Source organism: Trachypithecus francoisi, unplaced genomic scaffold (genome assembly GCF_009764315.1).
Source record: "Trachypithecus francoisi isolate TF-2019V2 unplaced genomic scaffold, Tfra_2.0 Lachesis_group21, whole genome shotgun sequence".
Taxonomy (NCBI): domain Eukaryota; kingdom Metazoa; phylum Chordata; class Mammalia; order Primates; family Cercopithecidae; genus Trachypithecus; species Trachypithecus francoisi.
The window spans coordinates 24,159,534-24,176,430 of NW_022681467.1; the positions used below are offsets into that span (position 1 = coordinate 24,159,534).

The following is a 16,897-nucleotide window of genomic DNA, read 5'->3' on the forward strand; positions in this document are numbered from 1 at the left end:
ACACATACATTCCGTCACATAAAATTACACTTCCTCAGATCAGGATGGTTTGTTTGTGTTTGTGGTGAGTATTTATGTGTATTAGTAACCAGTGGAGGCCTGACAGTAATCACTAGGGGACCAATGGCTCAGGCAGGCAGAGTGTTCCCTTCCTGAGGGCCTGGCATTCTGATGCAGAAGGCCAGGTGTTGGTGTGGTGGCCATCCTGGGGCCTTCTGGTCCTGACTGGTTGGGTTACAGTGCCAGGATCCCTGTATTGAGGCCTCAGGTAGGTTAGCTTGGGGGAAGGCATATGACACACAGGCAGTTTTGGATTTAGGAGTTGGACCTGGGTTCCATGGAAATCAGGCATTGCAACATCTTCGTTAGCTTTGCTAGGAGATAGATTGGTGTGAAATAATTTATCCTGTTTCTCCTGGTCACGTGTCCCTATTATTATTGCAGTTCGTATATGTGAAGTTTTGGTGCTGGATTGAGAAGGGAAAGGATTTGGGAGGGAAGTTAGAAATTATTTTAATTGTACAGCTTATGGAATTGCTATAAAAATCTTCATCTCTCTACCAGGGCTTTACCTGACTTTCTGGGTCTGGAGGATTCTCCTGAGAACCCCTGGGGACCTGGTTGGGTGGTGGCTGTAACAGCTGATGAGGTTAAGGTGGCAGACTCTCTTTAGAACACTCAGAGACATGGGTGAGAGGGTCCCTTGATCCTGAGGCCACACTGCTCACGTGGGTCTGGGAGCACAGAGTGGAGGAAAAGAAGGAGCTGTCCGCAAGATAGCTGGGCTGTTGCAGAGTCCTGGACTGCTACTCCCACCGTATCAAGGCTCTGCCCTTGCCATCAAGGCCTTCTTAATGGTCTGGCCCCCGGCTTCTTCCCCCTAAGAAATATTCTGCATAGAATCATGATATGACACTAAGTGAACATAGAATCTCCAGAGACAATGCTCTGCATTGTACCTTTCGCAAAACTCTTCAAAGAAACCATCTTCAAGGTCCCTTGTACAATAATGAGGTTATCAAATTCCTTTTAGAATTTGGTGCATAAAGAAGATTTTTCTGCCCTGGGTAAGGCAGGTTTCCTTCCAAGATAAGAGGCACTGGGCAGCTCACTTGCTCCTGTGATTCACTGTTAGGAGGCTGCACTCCATGTTTTGTGCTCCATGGTGTGAGCTTCCCTTGGGCTGGGTACTGGGGTATCACCAGTCTTCCCACCAATCCCCATTCACCATGACTGGTCTTTGGTCCATTTACCTTTATTTTCATTCACTTTCATTTATTTATTTATTTGTAGAGACAAGGGTCTTGCTATGTTGCTCAGGCTCATCTTAAACCCCTGGCCTCCCACTTCAGCCTCTTAAAGTGTTGGGATTACAGGTGTGAGCCACCCCTGCTGGACAGACTTCTTGTTGTTGTTGTTAAGACAGGGTCTCACACTGTTGCCCAGACTGGAGTGCAGTGACATGATCTTAGCTAACTGCAACCTCTGCCTCCTGGGCTCAAGTGATCCTTCTGCCTCAGCTTCCTGAGTAACTGGGGTGACAGGTGCCTATCACCATGCCTGGCTAATTTTTTTATAGAGATGGGGTTTTGCCACGTTGCCCAGGCTGGTCTTGAACTCCTGGGCTCAAGCGATCCACCCACCTCGGCCTCTCAAAGTGCTAGGGCTACAGGTGTGAGCCACTGTGCCTGGCCTGGACCTTCCATTTAAACCAGCTCACTTCCTCTGGATTGAGAAATGTAGGCCCTTCCGCATCCCCTTCCCAGCTAGGGAAGCTGGCAGAAACCCGTGTCCTAAACTGTCCCGTGGAAAAAGTCTACGAGGGTGGTCATGGCCCTTCCCCAACTCCCAAAATCTGGAGGCGACGTCAACCACTGTGAGTGTGGGGTTCAGAGCTGTCTGAACCAAGATATTGGTGAGGGCAGTTAGTGCAGAGATGCCTTCAGCTTCCCTAAAGGACAGGTGAAGCCACTGTCTTCCTCCTTTGGTAGTTGACAAGGGCCTGAAGGAATCAAAGTTCACGCATTCCAAGAGAGGAGAGAGAGCATGTATCTGAGAGGAAAGAGGGGCGAGAACCTCAGTTTGGTATGTGTGAAACTGGGGAACTTGAGGATCAGCCCCAGGATGGAGGCTCCCTGGAGTCCCAGCCATCAGTGCGGAGGTCTCTGAGCACTCTTCCCAGAGGCTGACCTCCACAGATGAGTCTGAGATGGGGCATGGCCAGAATCTGGTCCAACTCCAGGGGGCCGAGATATAGGAAGGTGTCCAGAGGCAGGCAGACTGGTCCGGCTGGCGGAATTGGAGGTTCCAGGACCCCGAGCCTTCTTGTCCATGGCCTGGCTTTGGCTGGCAGAGGGAGGCGTGGTCTCTGGAAAATGAACCAAGACAAGAAAGAGGAAGTGGGAGATTTTGTACAGGTTGAATTGGAGCTCTCTGGAGCCGCCCTGCGGTGTGTGTAGGTTTTAGTCCATTTGGTGATGTGAGAGCTGTCAGATTGTGCTCAGCTGTCTCGGGGTCACCTTGGCCTGGCTTTTGCATAAACACATCTGTTGGAGGAGTATGGTCTGCTGGCTAGAGAAGTTGATTTTGAACCCTGGCCTTCGGCTAGACTCTAATCCCGGGTTTTCTAGAGTATAAAATGGAGACAAGAATAATAGCAGCTTTGCACGGTGACTGCCAGGGTCAAATGTGATGATGGAAGGGAAGGGGCTGTGGGAATTGTTTGGAATCAGATCCACTTTCCAATCTTTCATTAACTTGTTTCCTTCCCCTCCTCTAACTCCAAGTTAGGGACAATGACTGCTCTCTACTAAACCCAGTCCCTCTTGTTCTGGGACACAGAAATGGGCTCTGGTTCCCTTGTGGATGAGTGTGGCCTATGCTGGAGTTCCAGGCTTTGATGGGACCACATCCAGGTGTGTCCCCTAAGCTCTTCCCCTTGCACTAGCTTGATGCAGGCAGAGCCACAAGATGGAAGGAGCCAGGGTCCCCATATCAGCACTAGTGGCTGTCAGGTGAAAACACCCAGTTTGAACTTTGTGTTGAGTGAGAAGTGAACTTTTATGGTGTCTGAGCCACTAGCCATTTTGGGTCTCTCTGTTGCAGCAGCTAGTATCATTTTATTATAGCTAATACTTAGTAATAATAAATAAATAAAATTCCAGTTACTAAGAAATTGGAATGCTTGTATAAAAAAAAAGGTCAGGCCAGGTGCAGTGGCTCATGCTTGTAATCCCAGCACTTTGGGAGGCCATTTGAGGTAGATCACTTGAGGCTGATCATTTGAGGTCAGGAGTTTGAGACCAGCCTGGTCAACATGGTGAAATCCCATCTCTGCTAAAAATACAAAAATTAGCCAGGCATGGTGGCAGGTGCCTGTAATCCCAGCCACTCAGAAGGCTGAGCAGGAGAATTGCTTGAACCTGGGAGGCAGAGATTGCAGTGATCAGAGATTGCGCCACTGCACTCCAGCCTGGGCAACAGAGTGAGACTTTGTTTCAAAAAAATAAAGTTCAGATTCCTAAACTGTCAGTCATTCCTTATGCATCTCATTCACTTCTTACATCTAAGGCTAAAGTGTCTACATGCAGATACTGTTTAATTTTAAAACAGAGATGATCTTTGGAAAATGGGATCACCTCAGAGATGGTCTGTTTCAACTTGAACTTTCCTCACTCCTAATTTGAGATGGTCTATGATCACTCCGCTTTGAAGCCCCAGGATATTTTCACTTGATCTTAGCCAAAAGGCCGAGAAGCAATAGCCCCAAGATACTTTCTTGGGAACTTTTTATGTGGACTTTTCTCACTCTATTATTCTAGATATTCCAGTGCTTCTCTTTTCAGAGAATATAAACTATAGCACACATTGCTTAAAGATGCAGATACATTCTGAGAAATGCATCATTAGGTGATTTTGTTGTGTGACCATCATAGAATGTACTTACCCAAACCTAGATGGCATGGCCTGTTATACACATAGGCTATATGGTTTAGCCTATTGCTCCTAGACTGCAAACCTGCACAACACTCACTGTACTGAATACTTTAGGCAGTTGGAACATAATGGTAAATATTTGTGTATCTAAACATAGAAAAGGTAGAGTGGCCGGGCGCGGTGGCTCAAGCCTGTAATCCCAGCACTTTGGGAGGCCGAGACGGGCGGATCACGAGGTCGGGAGATCGAGACCATCCTGGCTAACACGGTGAAACCCCGTCTCTACTAAAAACACAAAAAACTAGCTGGGCGAGGTGGCGGGCGCCTGTAGTCCCAGCTGCTCGGGAGGCTGAGGCAGGAGAATGGCGTGAACCCGGGAGGCGGAGCTTGCAGTGAGCTGAGATCTGGCCACTGCACTCCAGTCCGGGCGACAGAGCGAGACACCGCCTCAAAAAAAAAAAAAAAAAAAAAAGAAAAGGTAGAGTATATGAAAGATGACAAATGGTAAACCTGTCTAGGGCACTGACCATGAATGGAGCTTGCAGGACTGGAAGTTGCTCCAGGTGAGTCAGTGAGTGAGTGATGAGTGAATGTGAAAGCTTAGGACACCACTGTCACTGCTGCAGACTTTATAAACACTGTACACTTAGGTTACACTCAATTTACAAACATTTTTTCTAGACCAGGCACGGTGGCTCAGGCCTGTAATCCCAGCACTTTGGGAGGCCTGAGGCGGGTGGATCATGAGGTCAGAAGTTCAAAACCAGCCTGGCCGACATGGTGAAATCCTGTCTCTACTAAAAAATACAAAATATTAGCCAGGCATGGTGGTGGGCACCTGTAATCCCAGCTACTCAGGAGGCTGAGGCAGGAAAATCACTTGAGCCCTGGAGGTGGAGGCTGCGGTGAGCCGAGATCACACCACTGCACTCCAGCCTGGGTGACAGAGCAAGACTCCATCTCAAAATAAAAAAAAAAAATTTCTTCAATAATAAACCTTAGCTTATTGTAACTTTTCTATTTTATAAACTTTTAAATTTTAAAAAACATTTTATCTCTTTTATAATAACAGTTGGCTTAAAACACAAATACAGTGACCATCTGTACAAAAATATTTTTTCTTTATATCCTTACTTGATAAGCTTTTTCTGTTTTTAAACTAAGAATTTTTTTCTTTTTCTTTTTTAAATTTTTCTTGTTAAAAACTAATATACAACACACACATTAGCCTAGGTCTACAAAGGGTTGGGATCATCAATATCACTGTCTTCCACCTCCACATCTTGTCCCACTGGAAGGTCTTCAAGGGCAGTAACACACATGGAGCTGTCATCTCCTATGATAACAATGCCTTCTTCTGGAATGCCTCCTGAAGGACCTGCATGAGGCTGTTTTATAGTTAACTATTTTTTATATAAGTAGAAGGAATCTACTCAAAAGTATAGTATAGTAAACACATAAGCCAGTAACACAATTATCATTATCAAGTATTCTGTACCGTATATAATTGTATGTGCTAGACTTTTTTGTTTGTTTGTTTTGAGATGCAGTCTTGCTCTGTTGCCCAGGCTGGAGTGCAGTGGTGCAATCTTAGCTCACTGCAAGCTCCGCCTCCCGGGTTCACGCCATTCTCCTGCCTCAGCCTCCCAAGCAGCTGGGACTACAGGCACCCGCCACCACGCCTGGCTAATTTTTTGCATTTTTAGTAGAGACGGGGTTTCACTGTGTCAGCCAGGGTGGTCTTGATCTCCTGACCTCGTGATCCGCCCACCTCAGCCTCCCAAAGTGCTGGGATTACAGGCTTGAGCCACCGTGCCTGGCCTACACTTTTATATAACTGGCAGCTTAGTAGGCTTGTTTACATCTACTCACAACAAAGACATGAGTAATGTGTTTTGCTACAATGTTGACAGTTACGTCACTTGGCAATAAGAATTTTTCAGCTCCATTATAATCTTATGGGGCCGCTGTATATGTGTTCCATGGTTGATCCAAATGTTACTAAGGGGTGTATGACGGCACTACTGCCAGCTGGTATTCATTGGCTCATTCTCTGTGCCAGGAATTCTGGTAGGCACTTTACATGCATGATTTCATTTCATCTTCACCATCCCATGAGGCAGCTGCTATGATTGACCCCTATATTCACCTGCCCAACTTCATCAGCTAATAATTGTTAGGATTCTGATTTCAATCCCAGAACAGTCTGATTTCACACTGTTTCATAGGCTCTTTACACCTTTCCATGTGGCCTTGTAAAACATAATCATCATGACAAAGAGCTTACCTTGCTTTGTGAGTTGGAGCTGGGTGGCATTTTTGGAGCTGCTTTTAGGTGTGTCCCCTGAATCTCTGGCTGTGGCTTTGCCTTTCACAGATTTGTGGCTCTTCTCAACTTCACGGAGCTGCAGGAAATAATGAACTGTTGGTCCTGGCCCAGGAAATGGTTATTTGAGGCTCAGAGGTGTGAGAGTGATTTTTTTTTTTTTTTTTTTTAAGACAGAGTCTCACTCTGTTACCCAGGCTGGAGTGCAGCAGCATGAACTTGGCTCACTGCAACCTTTGCCTTCTGGGTTCAAGCGATTCTTCGGCCCGCGGTCTCTCAAGTAACTGGGGTTACAGGTGTGCGCCACCATACCTGGCTAAATTTTGCATTTTTAGTAGAAACGGGTTCACCACGTTGGCCGGGCTGGTCTTCACCTCCTGACTTCAGGTGATCCACCAGCCTCGCGAGGCCTCACAAAGTGCTGGGATTACAGGTGTGAGCCACCATGACTGGCCTCTTTTCAGTTCTTGGTAACTACCTTAAACTGCCTGTTACTTGTCCTCACAACTGATTGGAGAGGGCAGCCTGAGGCTCTCAGATTCGCACAGCTATTGAAGGAACATGTGGCCAGAGGACAGCAACCCTTCCAATCCTCTATTTCAGTGGTTTTTTGTACCTGGGCAGGAGCCCAGCAAGATTAACAGAAGAAGGGGCTTGGCACGGTGGCTCATGCCTGTAATCCCAGCACTTTGGGAGGCTGAGGCAGGCGGATCACGAGGTCAAGATATGGAGACCATCCTGGCTGACATGTTGAAACCCCGTCTCTACTGAAAATACAAAAATTAGCTGAGTGTGGTGGTGCGTGCCTGTAGTCCCAGCTATTTGGGAGGCCAAGGCAGGAGAATCACTTGAACCTTGGAGGCGGAGGTTGCAATGAGCTGAGATCGTGCCACTGCACTCCAGCCTGGTGACAGAGCGAGACTCCATCTAAAAAACAAAAACAAATAAAACCAGAAGAAGGTGTGGATGGGGGGACCAGTAGCAAGACAGATGAGATTCATTCCAGAAGAGGGACAGAGAAAGCAAGGACAGGGCTTAGGGAGGGTTAGGGTCTGAATTTAGGGTGTGTGTGTGTGTGTGTGTGTGTGTGTGTGTGTGTCGGGAGGGAGCAATCAGAAGTAGGGTATCAGCTGGGATGCTGAGAGAGGCTTCCCACGTGTGAAGGAGACTCAGGAGATCTTTTAGGCTGAAGGGCACAAGAAATATGTTATTTTGACAACATTTCTGTTAGTATTTAAATATTCACTTGAATCTGTAGGAATTATTGTGGGCACTGGCTTTTTCTGTATGAGCGTTGGTTGAACTCACTGAATTTCTCCTGTTCTTTAGCAGCCCCTTGACATTTAAGTCATTATTGTCACAAATCACCAAATAGCCTCAATAATATAAATGCATGCTGTTGAATCTCACAAGGCTACTTCCTATAATGCAGATATTGTGGAATTTGGTTTAGAAGAAAGCCATTTAGATAACACAGCTGGGCTCACACAGCAAATTAGCAAAAACCAAAAACGTGATTTCTTTTTGCCCTCCAGGATGAAACTTCCAACAGACTCACCGCTTGGATTTTCTTCCTCAGCTGGGCATTAGCTCGGGAGAGGCTTTTGGAAACTGAGTTCAGGTAGTAAATGGCCAAGCTGCAAGAGAAAAGCATGCCTCCTATGGTCCTGTGATCTTGGCAGATGACAGGAGCTGGGCACCTTTCTTGGAGAATCAAGGCAGGATTCCTGGAATAGTTACTGAGGCTTTGGGTGGAGGGTGGGTGTCCTACCATCTTCTTTTCTCAATGTGGAGAAGGTCCTGGATGCCCCTGCATCCTCTATTTCATTACGCGTGGGCATGACTACATAGCTCTAGCTCTGAGAGTGCTCAGTAAAGGTTGGCTGGAGGAATCATCCCTCTTCTGGGAAATCTGAGGTGGTCAGAGGGTGGCAGGGTTTCCTGACTGCAGAAGAAGCTGGTCACATTTCCTGGGCACCTGCCCTGTGCCAAGCTCTGTGCCATGTGCACAGTCCACCCCCACCCCACCCCATCTCATTGACTTTGATGAAAATACCATGAAGCAGAGAGTAGACTTCTATGTTTAAAGACCTGGGTCCTGGGACTCAGTGAAGTTAAATAATTTGCCAAGGTCATCCCACCCATTAGTACTCTTTGCAGCCCACACTGGAAACCAATACTTTTTCTACAGTTTTCAAGTCCTGAGAGGGGAGAGGTGGAGGTGTTAAGAGACCTATTCTAAGTTTGCCTAAGAAACACAATTGCAGATGCTCTGAAGGCCTCCTGCTCAGAGTGCCCTAGCATGTCTGGCCCTGACCTTATGGGTTTTAGAGTCCAGCGCCCATAGGCTCACTGGGTGTCTGGGTGTCCTTTGAGGCTGCAGCCCAGGCTTTCTTTTCACAGGACCTAAGTTCTGGGGTTATGACTACACAGGACACACAAAAGCCAGGGTGCCACCTGGAGTGGATGCTTTGCCAGCCTATTATCTGCTAGCTTTTAATGTCCATCCTTATTAGTAGCTTTTCTCCATGACTTTCAAGCTTCAGCTGCTCCAGCTTTGGTCTCCAGAACCTTCCCTCTCAGGGCTAGGCCATCCGTAGCTGCCTCAGTAGAGCCTGTGAGCCCTCTCCAGCCAGAGAAGAGGAGTCCCGTGGTCCTTGGGGCAGGGTGTAGGTCAGAGGCTGTCAAGTGAGCCTTCTGAAGCAAGGATTCAGAGAACTGTGGGCGAGGGGAGGAAAGAATAAAGGACAGGTGAAGACACCAATTTCTGTTATGTAAGGCTGTTACTCTGGGCCAGGCCTTGCCATTCACCTAATTAGCCCATTTTTTAAAGGGAGGAACCAGAGGTCAGAGAGGTGACTTGTCTGGCTCAAGATCACATGCCTAGCAAATGGTGGATAAAATGCTCATGGGTGGCTGTGTACCTCCCAAGGTTGTTTCCAAGTTTAGCATTTCTCCTTGGTCCCTTCAGGGTCAGGTTTGGTGTCTGGGTTTCAGAATTTCTCCAGGAGGGCACAGGGCAATTGAAGTGGTCACTGTCATGTCATCCCTGTCATGCCAGCAGCAGAGGAAATTGGAAATCAAGGATATAAAACAACATATAAGTGTTTGCTGTTGGCAGTGACAGTATTCAGGGCACAGAGCAGAGCTTCAAGAATGGGTGTTACATGAATAGATGAACAAATGAAAGGATTCTACATTCACTCCGGCCCCCTTAGGGCCCTAGAATCTCTGTGAGTCCATGTTCATTTCCAGTAAGCTACCAGAGAGGGTGCTGAAGGAGAGGCACCATTGCAGAGTGTGGAGCTCCAGTTCTCCTCGAGGCTGGCAGCCCTTGAGCAGCAGCCAGGAAACTGACCACAGGGTTGGGGGAGTCTGGTTTCATCAGACGATCCTGGAGCTGAAGAGAGCCCTGATGGGGAGCAGCCATTTCTTGAAATACTTTTTGGGAATTTCAAACCATAAACAGACAGAGACAAGGAGATATTTCTAAGGAACAACAAAGATGATAGTCAAAGAGGGAAGGTTTTAACAAAGTCTTTAAGCCCATCCAAGGCTAAAGTTCAACTGGATGTCAGCAAAATTGGCAAAGATCTCTGAAAATCCTCTCTTCCTTAAAAGCAGTGAGAATGCCAGCAAAAATAGTTAGAATCAAATTTTTTCAGAACTCAAAATTAACCAAACATTTGCAGCAAATCTAGGGAGTGTCTTTTTTTTTTTTTTTTTTTTTTTTTAAAGGCAGAGTCTCACACTGTCCCCAGGATGGAGTGCAGTGGCGCAATCTTGGCTCACTACAACCTCCGCCTCCCGGGTTCAAGCAGTTCTCCTGCCTCAGCCTCCCAAGTAGCTGGGATTACAGGCGCTAACCAACACACACAGCTAATTTTTTGTATTTTTAGTAGGGATGGGGTTTCACCATGTTGGCCAGGCTGGTCTGAAACTCCTGACCTTGTGATTTGCCTGCCTTGGCCTCACAAAGTGTTGGGATTATAGGTGTGAGCCACTGCGCCTGACCTGGGAGTGCCTTTTCAAGGAAAACAGCTAAATCTCAGAACAGTGAGTTTTGCAGCATGTAAGTTGCCTTGTATCCCCTCTCCTACCCAGTTCTGTAGTAGGTTTGAAAACCAACAGCCCAAAATTTTGGTGAAAATCAGTAACCTGGCAGTCACTGGAGGAGGTAGAATGGATTTGGAGCACCTTAAAATTCTCATACCCAGAGAACTGTCATTATTTGATTTATCCAGTGGTTGATACTACTCACAAGGCTATCTTTATTTAACCTGGCTCAGAGCCCAATCAGTGTGAACAACCTTTTCTCTGAGATTGGCAAAAGCAATCAGAGGCAATTGTTGAACATCATGGCTGTGTGAAGTGTTGCATGACAGCTGGGGCAAACAATAGGCTAACCAAAAAGCTTAAAAGGAGAACTGGGGAATCAGATGTCCAATGGGGGCTTTAAAACACTTTGAAATATTCCTGGGAATCTAGAGAACTGTGTGCATGATGTGTAAGGCTCTGTGCCTGTCCAGGGCTGTTTATATGTCCAAGAAAGACTTGAGAAGGCCCTGGCCGGGCGCGGTGGCTCAAGCCTGTAATCCCAGCACTTTGGGAGGCCGAGACGGGCGGATCACGAGGTCAGGAGATCGAGACCATCCTGGCTAACACGGTGAAACCCCGTCTCTACTAAAAATACAAAAAACTAGGCGGGCGAGGTGGCGGGCGCCTGTAGTCCCAGCTACTCCGGAGGCTGAGGCAGGAGAATGGCATAAAACCCGGGAGGCGGAGCTTGCAGTGAGCTGAGATCCGGCCACTGCACTCCAGCCCGGGCGAAAGAGCAAGACTCCGTCTCAAAAAAAAAAAAAAAGAGAAGGCCCTAAGCTCTCACCTCTGGTAACCTTGAGTCTCTGAACAAGCAATCAGTGAGAGCTAAGGTAGAGTTGTAAACTGCCTGGTTGAATGTTGAAGACATACCCCAGTACATACACAGAGCCTCTTGGGAAATACTGGGAGTCTTACTGGTTCCAGACATGTAAGAAAATCTCTGTCCAGTCAGTAGGTGACTACTAAGCTAACAGAGCACAGACTTTAGTGGCCACACACAACAAAGAAAACAGACTTTACATAATTAGTTCAGAAAAGCTACTAAACAAGAATAACAGCAACAATTGTAACAACAAACAGCAACAACAACAAGCGCGTGGAAGGGAGGAGAACCTGATTTCCATGGCTCCCATATAATATTATTTAAGATATCCAGTTTTCAACAAAAACTAGTAAGCATGGCTGGGTGCGGTGGCTTATGCCTGTAATCCCAGAACTTTGGGAGGCTGAGGTGGGCGAATCACAAATTCAGGAGTTCAAGACCAGCCTGGCCAACATGGTGAAACCCTGTCTCTACTAAAAATACAAAAAATTAGCTTGACATAGTGGCAGGTGCCTGTAATCCCAGCTACTCGGGAGGCTGGGGCAGGAGAATCACTTGAGCCCAGGAGGCGGAGGTTGCAGTGAGCCAAGATCTTGCCACTGTACTCCAGCCTGGGCAACAGAGCGAGACTCTGTCTCAAAAAACAAACAAATAACACTAGTAAGACATACAAAGAAAAAAGAAATTCTGGCCCATACACGGGGAAAAGTAGTCAATAGAAACCATTCCTGAGGAAACATCAATGCTGTATTTAAGAGACAAAGACTTTAAATCAGTTGTGTTAAATACGATCAAAGAATATGACCAAAGAATTATAGAAAACCATTTCTAAAGAACTGAAAGTATCAAAATGATGTCTCACCAAATAAAGAATTTTAGCAAAAGTAAATAAATAACCAAATAGAAATTCTGGAGTTGAAATCTATAATAACTGAAATAATACATTTCCTGGAGGTTCCCAACATATCTGAGTTGACAGAAGAAAAACCCAGCCTGGCCAACATAGTGAAACCCATCTGTACTAAAAATACAAAAATTAGCCAGGTGTGATGGTGCACATGTATAATCCCAGCTACTCGAGAGGCTGAGGCAGGAGAATTGCTGGAACCTGGGAGGTGGAGGCTGCCGTGAGTCGAGATTGCGCCACTGCACTCTAGCCTGGGTGACAGAGTGAGATACTGTCTCGGAAAAAAAAAAAAAAATCAACGAACTTCAACATAGATCAATTGAGATTATGCAGTCTGAGGAACAGAAAGAAAAAAGAATGAGGTAAAATAACAGAGCCTGTGGGACAACATCAAATGTAGCAACACATGCCTAATGGGAATCTGAGGAGGAGAGGAAAGACAGAAAGGGTCAGAAAGAATATTTGAATAAATAATGACTTTTTAATCAGATTTCATCCCCAAATATGATGAAAAAATATTAATTTACATAGGAAACTCAACAAATTCCATTCAGGATAAACTCAAAGAGATCTATTCCTAGACATATCATAGCAAATTGAAAAAAAAAGCCATAGTCAAAGAGAGAATCCTGAAAGAGAGAAACAAATAATCATATACAAGAAAGCCTCAGAAAGATTAACAGTCCATTGTTTTTCCATATAAACCATGGAGGCCAAATGGCAGTGGGATGACATATTTGAAAGAGAAAGACTATCAACCAAAAATTCTAAATCCAGCAAAACTGTTCTTCAAGAATGAAGGAGAAATTAAGTCATTCCCAGATAAAAACTAAGAGAAGTAATCACTAGCAGACCTACTCTGTAAGAAATGCTAGAGGGAGCTCTTTAGGTGAAAACGAAAGGACACTAGACAGTAACTTGAATCTACATGAAGAAATAAGAGCACTCGTAAAGGTAAGTACATGGGTTAATATAAAAGCTAATATCAATATAGTCTTTGTAACTCTTTTTTCTCCTGTCTTATTTAGTTGGCATGAAATGTATAAAGATGTAATTTGTATGGCAGAAACAACCTGAAGGAGAGAGGAGGAAATGAAGTTGTATAGGAACAAGGTTTTTGTATACTATTATAATTAAGTTGGTATTAATCCAGAGTAGTTTGTTATAAGATATTAATTGCAATCTCCAGGGCAATCACTAAGAAAATAACTAAAACAAAATACAGTAAAAGAAATGACAAGGGAACTAAAATTATATACTAAAATCTTTAACCCAGAAGAAGGCAGTAATGGAGGAATAAAATAACAAAAATACATAAGACATATAGAAAACAGCAGACATAAATGCTAACTTATTGGTAATTAAATGTAAATGAATCAAACACTCCATATAAAAAGCACAGATTGACAGAATGGATAAACACTATGCTTCAGCTATATGCTGTTCCAAAGAAGCACACTATATTTTATTTCATTTATTTATTTAGAGAGACGGTCTCACTGTCACCCAGGCTGGAATGCAGTGGCACAAACATGGTTCACTGCAGCCTCAACCTTTTCAGTTCAAGCAATCCTCCACCTTGGTCACTTCCCAAGTAGCTGGAACTACAGGCACGTGCCACCACACTCAGTTAATTTTTAAAGTTTTTGTAGAGATGGGTCTTGCCATGTTGCCCAGCTTGGTATCAAACTCCTGGGCTCAAGCAATCTTCCTGCCTCCCAAAGTGCTGATATTACAGGCATGAGCCACCACACCCAGCCTAAAAAGGCACACTTCAGATTTTTAAGGTAAAAATAGATTGAAAGTAAAAGGTTGGGAAACATATTAAGGCAAAAATAGTTAGAGACAAATGAGATTGTTTTTTAATTGTGAAAGGGTCATTTCATCAAGAAGATGTAACAAGTAAAAACATATATGCACCTAACAACACAGCCTTAAAACATATGAAGGAAAAACAGAATTTAAGGGAGAGATAATGGACAATCCAATAATAATCGTTGGAAATTCAATGCTTTACCTTCGGCAATAGAAACAATTAGAAGGTCAACCAGAAAATAGTAGACTTGAACAACTCTAAAAGTTCTGTCCAATGCCATCAACTCCTTTTCCTGAGCCTTGAATTTATCAAGGCTCAAGTTCAATATTTATTGTCTTCTACAATCCTAATCCCTTCTTAGTCTAAATATTTTTTGGACTTATTATTTGTCATAGTTTTAAAGTCTTACTGATTAGATGTTTTAAATTCAGTTTCAAAGCATATTTGAAAGTGGTACCTTATTGTCTGCATTGGGGTCAGCAAACTTTCTGCAGACGGCCAGGCAATAAATATTTTAGTCTTTCTAGACAATACATTCCTTATCATAACAAGTAAATTTTGTCTTTTTTTGTGAAAAACAGTCATAGATAATAAATGAATGAGCATGAATGTGTTCCAATAAAACTTTATTTAACAGAATCAAATGTGGTCTGGATTTAGCTTGTGGACTATAGTTTGATGACCCCTGGTCTACACCAAAGGAAAAAGATTCTGGCATAGATAGCCGTTATACAGGCTGTTTACCACATAAAAGGCACTTGACTAAGGGGGTGACGGCTGAAATCTATCCATATTCTGTTTGTCAAATGTGCCCCTTGGCATGGGCCTACCTCTGTCTGAAGGAGTGGGCACCTTTAAAAAATTTGCACAAGGTACTATATGGGCTAGTGGTGGCCCTAAATTCACCACCGCCTTTTGAGGTCACATTTTTTTTTAAAACTTCTGTAAGAAATCAATAATCAGGAAAGTTACTCCACTTTCCTACTTTCCTGATTTCTTTTACCTATGTTACAATGACTTACATTCCCTGGTTGTTTTCTTCCTTATTTCATGAATACACTTATCTCAGCCCTCCAAAATAGCAGCACTGTGCTTAACTGAGAACATTAAAAGCACTCCCCACCCTGTAAATGCAGGAAAACTACAAAAATATATTTTATCACCAAATATGAATTAGCTTGTTTTTCCCATGGAAGCTACTAATTAATCCTACAGAGAAAAAAAGAGATTAATAAAAGAATTAAATAAAATATAACATTTTCATTGTTTACAAATGAGAAAATGACCTGGAAGATTCAAGAACTTTGGTTCAGTAAATATTATAAACAATACACTCGTAGGGTGACTGTATTAGCCTGTTTTCATACTGCTTTAAAGAACTACCCAAGACTGGGTAATTTATAAAGGAAAGAGATTTAATTGACTCACAGTTCAGCATGGCTTGGGAGGCCTCAGGAAACTTACAGGTGGAAGGTGAAGGGGAAGCAAGGCAGCTTCTTCACAAAGTGGCGGGAAGGAGAAGTGCTGAGCAAAGTGGAAGAGTCCCTTATAAAACCGTCAGATCTTGTGAGAACTCACTATCACAAGAACAGCATGGGGGAAACTACCCCCATGAACCAATTACCTCCACCTAGTCCCTCCCTTTAAGTGTGGGGACCGTGGGGATTACAATTCAAGATGAAATGTGGATGGGGATACAAAGTCTAGGTATATCAGTGACTGAATACAAAATTTATATATAGAAAATAAATGACATTTACATAGAAAAACAAAAACTAGTGAGAAAGTGTGATGAAAGAGCTATCCTAATTTAGTATAAAACATAAAACAGATGAAATGCAGAGGAATATAAGAAGAAATGTGCATGAAATTTATGAAGAAAACTTAAAAATATTATTGAGGGACATAAATGAACAAATGCTAAGGAATATGGTATTCTTGGATTGGAAAACTTAACATAGGCATGCCAATTCTTTCTGAAATTTTTTTTTTTTGAGACAGTCTTGCTCTCTTGCCCAGGCTGGAGTGCAGTGGCGTGGTTTTAGCTCACTGCAACCTCTGCCTCCTGAGTTCAAGTGATTCTCCTGCCTCAGCCTCTCAAGTAGCTGGGATTACAGGCACACACCACCACAGCTGGCTGATTTTTGTAGTTTTAGTAGAGACGGGATTTCACCATGCTGGCCAGGCTTGTCTCGAACTCCTGACCTCAGGTGATCTGCCTGCCTTGGCCTCCCAAGTGCTGGGATTACAGGTGTGAGCCACCATGCCTGGTCTTCTTTCTAACAAAAATGATCACAGATTATTTTTGTTGTTGTTTTGGTACTAGGCAACCTCACCCTGTGGAAATCAAAGAGAGCAAAGACTTCTTTTTCTGATCTTGACTGAGGGACTTGTATTGGTCCAGCTCTGCAGAGAAAAACAACTGTAAATGCTGAGCAAAATTTACAAAACTGTAGTTTCAGACATGGGAGAGTGAGAAAACAGGCAGACTAAAGGGGCTGGAAGCTTGAGAGAAGGGAAGCATATGAGGTGATCTCTACATTCCTCCAGGGTTTCTCCCTGAGAGTATTTTCCAATTTGCGACCCAGAAGCACAGTCCTAGCAGAAAGTGGAAATCCTACAATGTGGAGAAGACACAGGTCAGAGTTAATTACTGCCAGAGTCTTTGGGACTTGAGGGACAGAATCCCAGAGAAGAACAAATTGCTGATAAATAAGCCAAACTCTGCATACATATTGCCCTCAAATGATTGACCAATTCTTCAATTGCTTCAGGAAGCCCAGAAGAAAATGACACCAGGGAGGCTGAAGAGCAGAGCAGAGATTTCAGTGGCTGTAGCAGTACTACTGGAGAAAGAGAATAAGCAAAGACTGCAGAATTGGGAAAAGAGAATGGGTTTCAAGCCCTGCCAAGGTGGAGGGTGTTGGAGGCGGAAAGAATGAGGGTCGTGATCAACTCAGTATACCACTGGAGGCTATATGAGTAAAC

At 44.2% G+C, this 16,897-nt stretch overlaps 1 protein-coding gene across 1 annotated transcript in view; it reads right to left on the bottom strand.

The window, feature by feature from the left end:
- Positions 1-1,688: 1,688 nt before the first annotated feature.
- Positions 1,689-16,897, bottom strand: part of TMC2 (transmembrane channel like 2) — a 112,946-nt gene continuing 97,737 nt past the window's right edge. The window contains exons 18-20 of the mRNA XM_033185890.1: positions 7,821-7,899; positions 6,224-6,341; positions 1,689-2,368 (exon numbers count right to left, since the gene is read on the bottom strand). Of these exons, the coding sequence (XP_033041781.1) occupies positions 2,151-2,368; positions 6,224-6,341; positions 7,821-7,899 (415 nt within the window). The 3' untranslated portion in view covers positions 1,689-2,150. The remainder of the gene's footprint in view (positions 2,369-6,223; positions 6,342-7,820; positions 7,900-16,897) is intronic.